Genomic DNA, 16415 nt, shown 5'->3' on the forward strand with positions numbered 1-16415 from the left:
TCCATTTTCAGCGGAGGCTCGGGGAGAAAAGCTCCACATAGCAACACAACAGACAGAGCAAGCAATTTATGACAATTCATCTGTAATATAGTGTACTTACATTCATGTGTATTAGAGCATACTTAAATAAATTCCATTGAGATGTCTTACGAAGAGTATAGAGATGGTGCTAGTCAAGAGTACAGCAAGGACATAGCCAGTGTGATTTAAAATATTTCTTGAGACTTTTCTTGAATAGGGGTAGTGAAGATTCTTGGGTAATGTGGGCAGGAAGTAAGTTCCAAGTTTTGCCAACAGAGTTGGCAAACGGAGCATGCCCTGCCAAGTTGTTGGATTTGAATGTTAGTACCAGTAGTCTATTAGATGAGCGTAGAGGCCTGTGGGTACAATGGGAGCAGATGATTTTAAATGCAGGTGTGTTATCTGGTTGGTTGAGGACTTTGTGTGCTACTATGAGCTGGTTGAACTGCAGTACAGTAGGCAGTTCAAGCCACCCTAAAGTATTTAGATTATGACAGTGGTGTGTCCTATATGCCATGCCAGTAGCAAACCTAGCAATGTGGTTGCAACAGCAGGATAATTTATTTAGGTCGGTTTTGTTCAGGTTTGTGAATAGAGGGGAAGCATAAAGAAGGGTAGAGAGTAAATGGGATCGGGCAATGGCAGTTCTAGCAAGAGGTGTACGGAAAGGTTTGATTTTATAGAGGGAGCCAATTTTTTTATTAATGGTTTTGATGGTCTGATTGATATGAACATCACATTTGAGGTTATTGTCTATAACAACTCTCAGGAGCTTGGTGTGGACTTTGGGAAAGATAATGGTGCCATTTTTAGAGTTTATGGTAAAGAATGGAGGGGAAGACCTATGGGTGGGGGAGAAAAGAAGCAGCTTGGTTTTGTTAGGATTTAAGAGCAGTAGGTGATTAGTGAGCCAATTTTCAATGGTGTTGAAAGTGTTTTGGGTTAGTGTCATTAGTTCAGTCATTAGTTCACAAAACCTTAAGAAACTTCTAAAGTCTAAAGGAATAGGGATGTGATGATAAGCATCTTTTAAGTCTAGCAGTACCAGGAAACTTGAAAGAGAAAGATGGAGTAACAGGTTGTGAAGTGACATAATTTTAAATTTGGGCACTATCACAAACGGGTGTAGGAAAGAAAGGTCCAGAACTAGTCTCCAAGCATTTTTTGTCTTTGGCACTAGGAACACCCTTGAATAAAAACTCTTTCCCACTTGGAAAGGGTGAACTGGTTCTATAACTCTTTTGGGACAGCATGTGATGAACTACAAGTGGAAACAAAAGAGTCTGATCTGCAGGATGAGGAATGTCCCTCTGGAAAGAAGGCATTTCCTCCCATTGCCATTTGTAATTTTGATGAACAATTTTCAGAGCCTATTTGTCTGAAACAATCCATTGTCAAGAGAAAAATGGAAATTCCGACTTTCTGGAAGAAAAAGGGTTTCAGGGTGAGATTGGGTCACAGTTTCCCCTGAATGGTCATGCAGACTTGTTGGACTGTCCTTGGTTTTGGGAGGTTTGAGACTTCTTTTTGGAGCCCCCTTGCCATTTTCTTCTTCTTTTTTTCCCCAAACACCTTTATTGAATTATCACTTGTGATACAGGTAAATTTACATTCATACAAAAGTAATCACACTATAATTAACATACACATTCAATTCCCGCCTTTTTTTAAACAAGAAACATCTTTATTAAAAAAATAGTTGTGTACTTAACCATAAATTGGAATCTGTGCTATCCAGTGTCATTATTAATCACAGATGGGTCTAGGATCTGAAGTTGGATCCGAGCCGGCAACTAAAGAGGACAGCTCCTGAGCTCAAGCTCCTCCCCCTCCCAAGATCCCTTGCTACCCACAACCCTCAGATCGAATTTGCTGGATACAAAAAAGGAAGCAGCGAAGACTGCCTGTAAAGTTGAAAAAACTACTAAGAGATACGTCCCTCTGTAACTCCCAAATCACCAGAAGGAGGGGTATGGAGGGTAGGAATGTGATGAATGACATTGGATAGCACAGATTCTGAGTTATAGTAAGTAACTAACTCTATCTGATGCTATCAGTGTCATTATTGATCACGGATGGATCAGAGTCCCCAACTACTATGAACCCTGGGAGGCCTCAGGGAAGGACATGCCAGAGCACAGAGGAACCAAAGGATGCCCAGCTCCTGGACACCAAGTCCACCTTATAATGTGTAACAAAGATATGGGGGTTAAACAAAGTAGCAGCAGTGCAAATCTCATTGAAAGAAAGTTTTTCCAACAAGGCAGAAGATTTGACTACTGACCTAATAGAGTGAGGTTAACTGGCCCAGGAAGCTCCAGGTGTCTGTTTTCGTAAATCTAGGAAATACAACTGGCGATCCAGTCAGAAATAGATACCTTGGAAACTGCTTGACCTTTCTAAGCCTGAGAGAAGGCAACAAAGAGATGATCAGACTTCCGAAATTTTTCAATTCTCTTGAGGTAAAAATGAAACTGTCTATGGACATCCAGACAATGCAACTTATATTCCCCTTTATTGGCAAAATTGGGGAAGAACATAGGAAGTTGAACAGATTGGTTAAGATTAGCCTCCGTGGCTACTTTAGGGACAAAAGAAGGACTGATCCTGAGAGGCACCCTATCCTTATGGAAAACCACGAAGGGGGGCTTGATGCACAGAGCCTGCAACTTGGAAATCCTCCTGGGTGAAGTAACAGACACCAAAAAGGCCATCTTCTAGGACAGGACGTCGCAGGCTCAAAGGGCTTCTGTGTCAAAGACTGCAACACCAGAGTGAGATCCCATGGAGGGAAGGGGTCCTTGACGGGGGAGGGGGGTCTGAGTAAAAAGATCCCTTTGAGAAAGGCTTTGCAAAGCCTAGAAGAAAAGGTAGGTCTTTCATTCCAATGGAAGTTGGAGATAACCGCCAATTGGAGTTTAACTGTAAAAAACTGGCCCCTTGATTGAAAAGAAAGGCCAAGAACAACAAAATGTTACAGACAGAAGCTGAAAAGGGATCTAGATTGCGTTATTTAGCCCAAATAGAAAATCTCTTCCATTTGCTGGAATACACATTATTGGTAGACAGCTACTGAGAGGCCAAAATAATGCTCTTAACCAGAGAGGGGAGCCTGGACTGGGAAAGGATCACTGGAACTGGAGGAACCAAGCAGCCAGGCGAAGAGACTGCAGATTGCAAAGAGGAAGCCCCTGTGGATGGGAAATGAGATCCAGAATAGGATACAATATCCAATGCGGATATTTCAGATGAGACCAAAGGAGGGAAAACCACTCCTGACGAGGCTAAAAGGGGGCAATGAGGATGAGAGGAGTCGCCAGGTGATGGGCTTCCTGTAAAACTTTGGGAGTGAGGGTAGTTGGGAGATACGCATATAGAAGTCCCGACGGCCAATTGTGTACCAAGGCATCCCTGGGTGAATCTCCCACTAGGGGGATCAGGGCAAAGTAGTTGCTGCATTTATGGTTGTCTGGACAGGCAAAAAGATCATAGCAAGGAAGACCCCAAAAGTCAAATATCCGACATCCCACTGACGGATTCAGGGACCACTTGTGAGGACTCAGGATAGATCTGCTGAGTTTGTCGGCTAACACGTTGAAACCGCCAGGAATGTGCACTGTAAGAAGAAAGCACCTGGAAGACATTGCCCATTCCCACACTCTCATGGCCTCTCTGCACAGGGGAAAAGACCGTGTTCCTCCCGCTTGATGATGTACCAAACCACTGCCATGTTGTCTGATTGAATTGCAACTGCCCCAAGAAGGACACAGTCCTGGAAGGCTTGCAATGTTAGAAGGACTGCTCTCATCTCCAGGACATTTGATTTCTAAGGGGAAACACATGCCTTCCCCGATAATGTCCCCCAACCCTAATAGGGAGGTGTCCGTGGTCACCATGGCCTGGGGTTGGGGAAGACAGAAGGATCTGCCTAGAAGGAGTTCCTGAGCTTGGAGCCGCCAAATAATGTCTGCATACCTGATTAATCCTAGTGGTTATGGACATGGGATGAAGGTGGACTGATCAATGCACCACTAGGGTCCGCTGCAGAACTCCAATATGATATCTGGTGAGAGGCACTAACTGGATCGCCGCCACCATTGAACCTAGCACTTGCAAGATCAAGTGGACCGTGGGGCATTCCAGATCCAACAACTGACAGACCTGGTCCCGAATCATCTGGATTCTGCAGTGGGGAAGTACTGCAGTCTCTGACACTGTGCCCAGAAGAACCCCGATAAACTCCAGGTTCTGACACGAGGCAAGATGGCATATCGGCAGGTTGACTGTCACACCTAGATCCTGAAAGAGAGTGAGAGTGTAATCCGTGGCTAATGTGAGTTGATGCCTTGTGGGGGCCATGAGGAGCCAATTGTTCAGGTATGGGAAGACATGGAAATCTTGCAGTCGGAGATGAGTTGCCACCATTGCCGCGCATTTGGTAAACACCAGACGGCAGAGCTCTGAACTGATAATGATTGGCCCACAGCCGAAAGCTCAAGTATCTCCTTAAGCATCTGTTGATCTTTAGCATACTGAGGTCCAGAATGGGACGTAGGTCCCCGGTTTTCTTGGGCACTAAAAAGAAGTGAGACTAAGTTCCGGATCCTCTTTGTCCTGTCGGGACCTCCTGGATGGCTCTTTTCTGAAGGAGGTCTTGAACCTCAAGAAGGGCCAACTCCCTTTGGCAAGGTGGAACATCCGGGAGAGAAGTTTGAGCTAGAGGGGGCTGGAAAAAGGGAATGAAAGTAACCCCGGAAATGATGTTTAACACCCACTGATCTGAGGTAATACTTGTCCAGGCTAGTGGGTGGAGGGAGAGACGATCCCCGACTGCCTCCAGGGCAGGACAGCTGAGCAGCTCTTCAGGAGCGCTGAGGGGGCTTCTCTGAGAAGGTCTGGTTCTGTGGATGCCCTCTGCCTCTGGGGTGGCATCTGCTGTCAAACCCCCTTCCTCAGCTGGAGGAAGAGGATTACTGTGGAGCATCCTGGAAGGAAGACTGAGACCTGCGGAACCACAGTTTCTTACTACCCCTCTGATTTTTGGAAAAGGATCTTTGGGGAGTAGAGAACTTGATCCTGACTGCAGACAGAGTCTTTCCCTCCTGCTTTCTACGGGTTAAGGTTTCTTTGACTGAAGGGCCAAACAAAGTTGACCCGTTGAAAGGGGTGTTTGTGAATGACGCCTTGAAGAGTTCTGCAAACCCACAAAGGTGAAGCCAGGCATGACGCCTAATGGCAATGCCAATTTCTGCCGCTCGAGAGTTGGCCTCCACTCATTAGAGTCATTAGCTGGGAAGTCATAGTAGAAAGCTTCGGAAAGACCATTTTGAGACTCTTCAGAGGCAGCAACTCAGAAAGGGAATTGGAGAGCTCTGATACCAAGTCCCTTTGTAGCCGGGTAAAGTGTGCCATGTAGTTGGTTGCTCTCAGTCCAAACGTAGCTGAGGCAAACACATAATTTCCAAAATGTTCAATTGCCTGAGACTCCCTGTTCGGGGGATGGACCGTGGAGCTCTGTTTGGCGAGCTCCTTTTTTGTAGCTGTGACCACCACAATAGCATCAATGGGAACACCCTTGCTCCAAAAAGCCTTGCCTTTGTGGAGACTTAGGAACTTATCAGCTTTCTTAGGAACGGGTTCCACTGTGTGCGGCTACTTCCACGTCCTGTCGGATATGAGCTGGACAAGCTCATCGGCAGGGGGAGACACCCAGGCAGAAGATGGGCCCGCCCCAAAAGCCTTTAAAAACATGGATTCCTCTAAAGATGGGGTGGGGGAAGGCCAACCACTTCGATGCTTAAGGATTGCGAGGATTTCTCCAAAGGACACTTCCTCAGATGGAAGTCTGGTTGACCCATCTCCTTCCTCGAAATCCTTGTCTTTGGTTAGGGACTCTCTAGGGGAGTCCAAGTGCTTCCTCTTGCATGTCCTCTTCTGAGGGGGTCCTCTACGGTGGGCTCTGGGGAGGACTTGGAAGAGGTAGGTACCCCAAGGGGGGGGTAATGCCTGTCTGAAGGCATTCATGAGAGGACTGACCCTGGAAGGATGATGAGGTCTTGCAGTCCAACATCGAGCGAGGCTGGGGAGGACCTAGAGCTGAAGGAGAGGCAGCTGCCCAGCCAGAGATGGTCCTCTCTATCACCCGGAAGGCCGAAGAGAGAGGAGTCCTGTGGTTGGACAGGATCCCCTAGGCAAGTGAGCAGAGGATGGCAATAAGCCCAACTCTATTTGGGCCTTGAGAAAGCTCCTCATCATTCTATGCATGTCTAAGGAGAGCAGACTCCTGGTGGCTCTGGAAGAGACTGAGGAATGGTCCATCTTAGCCGAGCGTCTGCGGTCTCGAGAGGGAGACCTACTTGAAAACCTCAGATCCAATGTTCTAGTTCTGGAGAGGGAGCTCTCAACAACTGGATCCGACAAAACCGTTGGATCCAAGGGTCTGTTTTGTACCAAGTAAATAGATGGCGCCACAGACGGATCCGACGGGTGGGTTGGATCCAAGGGCAGTCCAGATCGGGTCGGATCAGGGGACCTCCGATACAGAGGGAGCCGAGGTTCTCAAAGCAGAAGAGCTCGGATCTGAAGCCAAGGAGGCTGGACTCGGATCCATGGAACTGCGATCCGAGAGCCTCAGCTTTTTGGCGGGAGGATCCCTAGAGAACTTACTTTTGGGATCTAATGAAGGCTTAGAAGAGGAACCAGAAGCCAAAGGACCCCCTTTGGCAAGCCCTTTGAGCAGGAGCTTGTTCCCTTCGCTCCAGGAGAGCCCTGTGGTTGAATTTGGCACAAATGTCACATTCAAACTCCAAATGTGGCTCTTCCAGACAATAAACACACTCCTCGTGCGTGTCAGAATGGGGCATTTTCCAACTGCATGAGGAGCACCTTTTAAACCCAGTGGGCTTCTCTGACATCCCACATACATGCACACACCAAACACCCACCACCTGTATACTGGACAACAAAAGGGAGCAGGGGAAACAAGGCAGAAAAGGGGGAAAAAGGCTAAAAAAGAAAACTATCCAAGGGAGCCAGGAAGAACAAGGGTGGGAACCTGAGGAAAGGACTAAAAAGATAGTTTAAAACACTACCAGGAGGCGCTGCAGGCAGCACATCAAAACAAAATCATGGCAAATGAGATCTGGAGGGTTGTGGGTAGCAAGGGATCCTGGGAAGGGGAGGAGCTTGAGCTCAGGCAGTGTCCTCTTAGTTGCTGGCTCGCATCTGACATCAGATCCTAGACCCATCCATGATCAATAATGACAGAGATAGCATCAGATCCATCACTTACTACATAGGCAATCATACAGAGGATCATAGGAGGTTACTACGCTAATGGCCACGGGGCCCTTACAAGCCTAGCCAAGAGTTTATCCCCAAGGCTAAACTGCTAAGGCTGTCATTTATACAAATGAAAACAAACCACACTGACAGAATCCTAGTTGCAAGCATTTTACATCACAAACCATACTGACACACTCCCAGTTGTAAACATTATACACCACTTGTAATCTACCCAATGTTTTTCAGTCAAACATTACATAGCTCAAGTCCTGCCGCCTTTAAATTCATTCCTCCCTTGTATGTATTGTTTCCCACCCCTTGTCATTTCTTCTTAAACATCTGTTTACTTTTGAGACTGTTTATTCTGGGTTTTTTTTTGCCAAAACTGGAAGATAGGAAAGAAAATCCTTGTACAATTTTGAAAAAGGAGGACTTGAAAATCATAGATTCCCCTGTAACAGCTTGCCTCTTTCAATAACAACTTTTGATCACCTCTGCAGCAGAGGGGCCAAATGCTAAATCTTTATCCTAGGGTGAATTTAAAATCTAATTTTTATCATCATCTGGAAGGTTCTGTCAATGCAGCCATGCAAACAAACCTCCTTAAAACAGTACCAGTGGCCATAGCCCTGGAAGTATCAACAGAGTTATACACACACACTACAAACAATGAGTAGTGAAATGTACAACAGAAGTTATTCAAAGCAGAATTTTCCTTACAAAAATACACTGCATATAAAACATTTCTCATACTTTTAAAATTTGTCAGAACAAACTTTAACATATTAGCTTGACAATTCAAAATTCTGAAAAAAGTTACAGATGTATATACCTTTCCCTGTAGCTGTCAATAACTTTCCCATCCATATCAGAAAGAGTAGGATTTGAATTAACTAAGTGTTTAGCCGCAGCAGTGGGCTCAAATAAGGCTATAGCTGTTGGGTCAGGTTTAAGAATAGTGTACAAAATTTTAAAAGCCTAAGGAACTGTATACACCCTATCCGCCTTTTAGGGGCAGCTAGTTGACTATAAGGAAAACTGGTTTCCCTAACACTGAATTATACGCTAAGGTTGTTATATTAGATATAGTGAATCATTGGTTAAACTCAACATATACATCAAACTGGAAAAAGGATTCATGAAAATAGCTTAATGTCAATTAAAGATACCTGAAGTAAATACTGACTTTCATACAGATATAAATAAATTATATTGGGTTATAAAAAAATTTAGTTTGAACACTAGAAAACATTCTGCATCTATTCCTTTTGTTAACTATATCCTATCCACATTCAGAAGTGTGATAAACAGTAAATATCTTGTGAAAGATTTATTGGTCCTGATGTTTCCTATAGCCTTCACTAATGGTTGTTTGGAATCATTTAACCCAAATAAAATGCTAGATCTTAGAAAAAATGGCTTAAAATTCTGGCACCAGTTTTCAGATGGCAATAAATTTTATAATGCAAACTATCTTTTGGCTAGGTATAATACAATGAATACAAGTTGGTTAAGCATGCAAACATTGCATGACATTGACAGAATATAACCATAAAGCTACTGCAGCCGTTAACAATATGATGAACATGTGTAAAAAGCAAACTCTTCAGCACAAACAAATCTTTACAATGTTTGTTTCTAAGTTTTAAACTGGAATTTTAAATCACAATAAACACAGTAAATATTATTTTTTTAATATTTTGTGTAACAACTTACTATACCTCAGTAACCATTTAAGCTACATATATAGAGCCAGCAGCATTTTGTTACTCACTTGTGAGCTTTCATCTGAAGCTAAACAGTTCTAAGTTGCTTGGTCATTGAGATATTTTGAGAAATATGAAAATGATGACAATATATGAACAACATTTCATATCTCTATATCTGCACTAGACAGAGGTCAAATGTCAATGCAACTGTGCTGCCTATCATACAAGCCTTAGGATGAAATCTGTTAATAGCTTGTGTGCAGCACGGTTTTGCAATTACTAAATTAACTATGAACGAGCAATATTAGATGTCTGGAGGCATTACTAGAAATCCTGTAGAAACTCCTGGTGGTGTCACTCAAACAGTGCTGCACAGAATGTAAAAATGTCTAGCAGGAGATTTAGAAATGACACTGTACTATCAAAGCCATCATACCTGCTGGTTTAGTTCCATGATTTGTGTATCTGCATCACCGCCTCCATTTCTAGCAACAGGTGGTATTTTTCGTACTCCTGTAGATGGTACTGTATTTGTTATCCGTGCTGGAGCAGATATATTCTTAGGTGTTGTTGGAGATGTTCTTTGTGGCACTTTTTAGAGTAAAGGAAGTAAAAGGTAATGGCATAATTTCTTTTACTGATACACAATACAAATTCTGCTATTACTATCATTTCCACATTTCATTCCTGTATTAATACAGGAAATATTCTATGCTGTCAGACAGAATCTTCACAGATCATTTTTATAGGGGTGATCGTATTAACTGAATGATCAACTGAAACATTACTAAATTACGGCATATCTGAAAATGCCTTCAGGTATTAAGCGGCATGTTAAACGAACAGACAGAATTTATATTTGTCTGGCTGGGCACCTGATGAAAAAAAAACGACAGTCCAATGCAAAAAGACTGCCTTTGAACTTGCAAAGTTACTGCAGATGTGAAATAATATTAAATAAGACTACCTGCAACAGATTTATTTGGCGCCACCTTCAGTGAAAGAGCACACACACTGAAAGTACAATGTTAGCAGTAGATCTTTGAGGAAGACTCACTGTAAAAGTTAACTGTAATAAGTTTACCAACTTTCTGTTCTCATTTTCTTCTCAGAGCTATCATCATGTGTATCCTTATCACCTTAGTGTACTAATATTGGCCTCATTATAATAGTTTTGCTGAGTCAAACTAGTTTAAGACAGTATGACTGCTGAGTCAGATGCTCATATATAGCCAGTGTTTCTAGCAGTCACTTCTGTTGTTCAAGCCCTTTTTGGTCTTATCAAGATAATGTGTTTGTTGTAGACTATTATCCTCTATACAGAATGCAATCACTACAACTACTCCCAACAGTTAAAAGTGATTTGGCCATCAAAAATTATTTGCCTTTCCTCTGTACAAGGTAGTACACAAAAGTGCCGAACAATATTTCCACAGCATTATGAGAGGTGTCTGGTAGCTCCTTTTGCTGGTGGTAAAGCCATTTATATCATGGCTTTCCTTATGATCATGTCACTAAACTGAAAGGTAAATTTTAACCTCAGTGACATCATGGTAGTGAAAGTGTGAAGTGTGTCCATAGACTTTAATGGGCGCACTGCTGTGCATGCTCGGAGGTGCACCCATTATAGTCTATGGATGCAGAGCATGCTCTACTTACAATGACATCAGGATGGACCATAATACATTTATTCAAGTGTACTGCAGTCCTTATGGCAGCTTATAAGATATGTTGTGTAGAAACATTTCTAAAGTACGTTTGTGATATTGTTGCCTAACTAGTGGAATGTGTTCCATCTGTATAAACAGTTTATGAAGCTTTTTATTAAAAAAAGCCAAAATAAATACTAAATTACAATAATGTAGGTGCATCACGGCACTTAACTCCCTAGATCCTGCAAAGCACCTACCATCAATACTGAATCAGTTTAACTGTAAAAAGAAGTCTAGTAGAAACAGTCATCACCAGCCCTAAGTATAGCTCCTTTGGTAGGGAATGGAGGGATAGTAGCATTATTGTGACAGTGTCTCCACTCCTCGTTGAAGACTTTATGCAAATGTCTTACACAATTGCACTATTTTCTTTAGGAAAAGTCTCTGGAACAGTAAATAGTAACATCTAAATAGATTAGCAAAAAGTATTTTGTCACTCATGAGAAGCGGACAGTTAAATGATCTCTTGCAGCATATCCATGCTAAAATACTGGGTATACCAGGTTTTCCAATTGTAGTGTTAAGCGAATGTGTGAACTGCAGTCCTCATGGCAGCTTCGAAGATATGTTGTGCAAAAATAAAGTAGGCTTATGATGTTGCTGAACTAATGGAATATGTTCTATCTGTTATGCTGAACACATATGTTATACTTTGCAACAGCAAAAGGCTATGTAATGCCATTACACAAAATATAAATATGTTTACTAACAGACTTATTTTCCCGTTCTTTTCAGTGACACAAACTGATGATCTGCCTTTCTAAATTCTTTATTATTTTTGGTACATAGCTGCAGCTCTTTTGAGAATATGTCACTGAAAAAGGAAAGCATATAACATTTAGGATTACCAGCTATATTCTTGTCTTCTCTCAGCCAGAAAATGAAAAAGCACTGACACCTCTGTGAGGAACCACGGCAAGACTTACACTGGATAGGTACTGACACAGCTATCAGCAATGCTCCCTTACACATCATGGGGGAGATTCAGAGATTCTCCCTCCTCATTCTAGCCTCATGCAGGTTAGTCAGTGCAATGGTATCAGTGATTCAGGGACAAGGTAAAGATACAAAGATGAGCACCTCATTAGTGAGGAGTTACCATGTCTCCCATGTCCTTGAAATGAACACTGCATTATCAGACCTGACCCTACTGATGTGCTCCTTCCCAGTCCATGCACTATGCTATTATACGCAATACCCAAAACACACACACATACACACACACACACACACACACACACACACACACACACACACACACACACACACACACACACACACACACACACATTACTAGAAAGATCCAACACACACAAACACACACGCACGTGTTCTGCCGCTCATTCTCGCTCCTACAGACATGCACAGAGATCTACACGCACACTCTTTCCCAAATATTCCTACACATACAACCATGCTACCACAAATAAGAACCTACTGACACGCTTACGCTCACAACACTGTTCATTCACACACCAGCACATGCACAGCTTCCTTATACCTAGTATTGTCATCATCCAGACACAGTCTCTCACACACACACACACACACACACACACACACACACACACACACACACACACACACACACACACAGACACACATAAATTACACACAGACATATACGTACACACACATACACACTCAAGCAGCAACCAGCCCCATATGGAGGGATGGGTGAACACTGTCAAAAGACTGTTAATCTTTTGGAACTGACACTAACCAGTTGCTATTGTGGGACTACTTTGGAATTCTACATTTAAGGTTTGGAATTGTGCATTGTTTTTATTCTTTTATTTATTGTAATTTTATTTAGCTAAAATTTGTTTTGCTTTACATTTGTTGTACTTTAAGTCTGTTTTTATTTTGCAGTTTTAAAAGTTAGTATTAAAGGCAAATTAGAAAATATTTATTTTCTGTACTCTGTTCTGACTACAAAGAGATACAGATAGATGATCTGTGGTAGGAGCTAAGAAATTGCATTTATTATCCAAAGTTATCAGAAAAGGAAATGTTTTAATATTTTTGAGCTGCCACTGACCTGCTGCTGTTGTGATACAAAGTTTCCCTTATCTTGTCTGTTCATACTAGTCAGCACTAAAAGTTCAAACTACGAAGATCCTCCCTTTAGACTGTTATAATTTAGTTACTCTTTCATATCTGCCTACTGTTTAGTGTCTATTGCAATGTGTACAGTATTAATCATCTTCTTCTGTCCAACTTTTGAAATCCCAAACATCTTGACAAGCCTATCAATCACTTGGGGCGATATTTTACTTTACTGGCTCACCAGATGCGCAGTAGCAAGCACCGCCCTAACCCCGCCCGCAGTGTTTGACATCACTGTTAGGCATTGAATATTCAAGCAGAGTGCCAGGCAACAATACTAACAATACAATAAAATATCGCCAAGAAGTGAATAGTAAGAACACTCTGATCCGTGATTTCAGCCTTCTGAACTCTTATTATTTTAAAGCATTGTTGTTTCAGCTGTTTATTTGTTTATATTTTTATTCATTCATTCATTTATTTAATAGCGAAAGGACACACTGGAAAGGGTAAACCTGGATTTATCTTACAAATTCTAGATTTAGCACAGGATGCAAATAATTGGTAGTTTGTGCAAAAGCTTTTAGTTCTGAATACATAACATCTGAGCTGTCATACAACAAAACAGGTAAGCAGTTGGATTAGAATGTTAGACCTTCTTTAGGAAAGGTATCTTAGTTGAAGTCGATACACGTCTTCCTTCAAGGTGAATTTTGACTTTAATTCTGCCATCCAAGGTTCTGGATTTATGGCTGCTGTAGACATTAACTGAGTCTCTGATGATACCACCATTATCTTGATGTCAGCCAGTGAGACTTTGGCCACATTGCATATGGCCAGGCAAATACAGAGTGAATGAGCATGCACCAACCTGGTGGTCCCACTGCAGAAAAGACACTTGCAATGTTATGCCCATGTTCACAACATATCCTTAGAAGTACAGAGGTCCAAGAAGATAAATGTGCAGATGGCAAGGACCTTTACCCACATGCAGACTGCTGCAAGTGCCATCCAAGAGCTAATCATCATGATTCTCATCGTAAACAAAGGTATGAGTGGTACCATTGTGAGTCCCTGTTTTTCATGATGCATTAATCCTCATTAATGTTGTTCAGATTATTATATTCAAATCATTGCACTAATGCACTGAGCTATATTAATTCCTCTCCCTCTCACTACTCACTGACAATATAATACTAAGACTTCCTTCATGTCAGCATTTGCTCCTAATACAATTACCCAATCTGGCAACTCTCTGTACTCTAACTACCTCTCAAAACTCTGGAACTCTATCCATCTCCAAATATCACAATAACCTTCTACTCTTTGTAGTTTAACATTTTTCTATTTTTTTAATGTTGTTCTATTAATTTTATTTCATTGTATAGCTTCTATAGATTCATAAGCAAGTACTATGCAATCATCATTACATTGCTTTGTATTGTATGCACCAACTAATATGAATGGCATGTCAATCATGCCTCATTTCATATGCAGGTTCGGTCGTCAATCATCCAAGCCACGCCCACTCCTGCACGAAACTCCGGGTAAGCCAGTAAAGCAAAATATCGCCTCACTTGGTAACCTTCAAATCACATCTTAGGAATCAGCTTGGGATTAGTACTTCTGTTTTGCTCCTGAGAGACGCAGCACAGAAACATTACTTTCAAGCCTTCCTAGACACTACCAATCACTAGAAAGCCTGACAACTGCTTCTTATGAGCCAGCTTGGGATTAGTGGTACAGTTTTGATCCTGGTAAGAGAAGGAACACTGAGACATTGATTCTTCACCATCTCGGATTGGGAAGTGTGTACGGGACTTCACTTACTGATCTGGTTTCAGACCAGTGTGCAGCTTAGCTCTCTTGTACTGAGCTACCTACATGCTACCCAGCTCATCTCTCATCAGAAAGCTGCAATAAGCCTATAGCCCCATAGAACATTAAGGACGAAACTGCTTATTACATAAGAGCCTGTCGCCTAGTTCTTAAGAACAAGCTTGAGATCAGTGTTACTGTTTTGCTCCTGATGAGAGAAGGCACAAAGAGACACTAATTCCTAGCTATGTATAGCTATGCTGAGATCACCACTAGTAATAGTCAGGTAGTCACTAGCATGCAAATCGCCACTATTTATCATTCCTGTCTAATTTATTGAGTGGCTAAATGAGTGAGTTTTGGCAAAAATTAATTTACAGTTCCTTCAGGTGACAGACTAAGGTTTCCATGCTAGTTGTGGGCATTACTAGCTATTTGGTTGTTCTGCTTTAGTGAGCTTTTTAGTGCTTATTTTCTGTGTTATAAATAGAATGCGATTTAACTTGACTATGCCCATAGCACAGTGGTGTGGCTCACTGCACTGTAGAGATGCAGGCATTTAGAGCCCTAACTTTCTCTATAGAACCTACTCTCTCAGTTCCTACTGTACTTTAAATAGTCAGTAGTTGTACAAACAGGATCTGGTTTGTATTGGGTGGTGTGCTGCTCTTCGTGTATATACTTCTATGGAACTAACTCCCACTCCACATAAAATGAAGTACTTCCATTACTCTATTCAAATGTAATTTGCATGAATGGGTGGGAAACTGCAAATTCATCCCATATTAGCATTGTTCTGCCCACCTCTGGGTTATTCGTACAAAAAATATCAGGGCTAAAAACTACCAAGGGAAAGTAAGGCTAGGTTTCTTAAGATCCTCACAGATCAACAGCCTAGTATGTACCTATGTACCAATGAACCTCAGACAGATTTGTGCTAGGTGGCATGTTGCTCTTCATGTATAGATATACATCTCTTGTATTAACACAGACAGACAGCACCTCCAGTAAATCAATTCCAAACCTCAGAGACACAACTTCCCATATAGCTCATATTAGTATCAGGAATCATGGGTTTGTATTTTTCCAATCATCTCTGGAGCCAGCCTGATTGAAATGGGCACCCTGAAACAATTCAGCAATTTTCTCATGTTTACTGAAAACAACTTACTACTTAAATCAGCAGACACAATTTATGAGTTATGTAATTATAAAACGTTTTTGGAGGCAAAGCTCTTACACAAAGTCATGACAAATAAACTGGTTGACACTACAACTTAACACCACATTAGACAAAGCACACACAGCTCAGACCAAACACACAGACCTTCACATGCTGAGGCTCTCAAAAGTAACTTACATAAACCATAAAGGTATCCTAAAAGTAACCTAATAAAAAAGTACCCACAGCACAGGCAGGAAACAACATGAAACATACATTTAAAAGTCATGACTCAGTTAAAAAGCCCACAAGGCAAATCTCCACACAATCTACTATCCTGGTCATGGGTGACTCCATAGTGAGATACACGGATATATCACTCACCAGGCTGTACAAGGAAAGGGTCATGATCAGCTGCCTTTCAGGCACCAGGATTCACCACTTTACAAAAGGACTGAAGTCCTTTCACCACAAGTACAAACTTAACACAATCACAGTATACGTAGGTGTAAATGACTTGAGATGTACCAACCATGACTATACGAAGACAACCATGGCAGAGCTCTTGGAATGTGTGTCTGAGACTGTTATGAACCTACTCTTGAGCAGCATTCTATCATCACCATGAATTATGCCACAGTATGAACAAAAGATTATTGT

The 16415-nt window shown here is 41.9% G+C and overlaps 1 protein-coding gene across 3 annotated transcripts in view; it reads right to left on the reverse strand.

The window, feature by feature from the left end:
• The window catches only part of MAPRE3 (microtubule associated protein RP/EB family member 3), a 1644409-nt gene that overhangs the window by 425455 nt on the left and 1202539 nt on the right, over positions 1-16415 (reverse strand). For all 3 annotated transcript variants that reach the window (XM_044062866.1, XM_044062868.1, XM_044062867.1), the window contains one exon: positions 9451-9605. In XM_044062866.1, coding sequence (XP_043918801.1) covers positions 9451-9605 — 155 coding nt within the window. The remainder of the gene's footprint in view (positions 1-9450; positions 9606-16415) is intronic.

This window comes from Protopterus annectens, chromosome 2.part1, assembly GCF_019279795.1.
Source record: "Protopterus annectens isolate FY-2018-M chromosome 2.part1, PAN1.0, whole genome shotgun sequence".
NCBI classification, from domain to species: Eukaryota; Metazoa; Chordata; order Ceratodontiformes; family Protopteridae; genus Protopterus; species Protopterus annectens.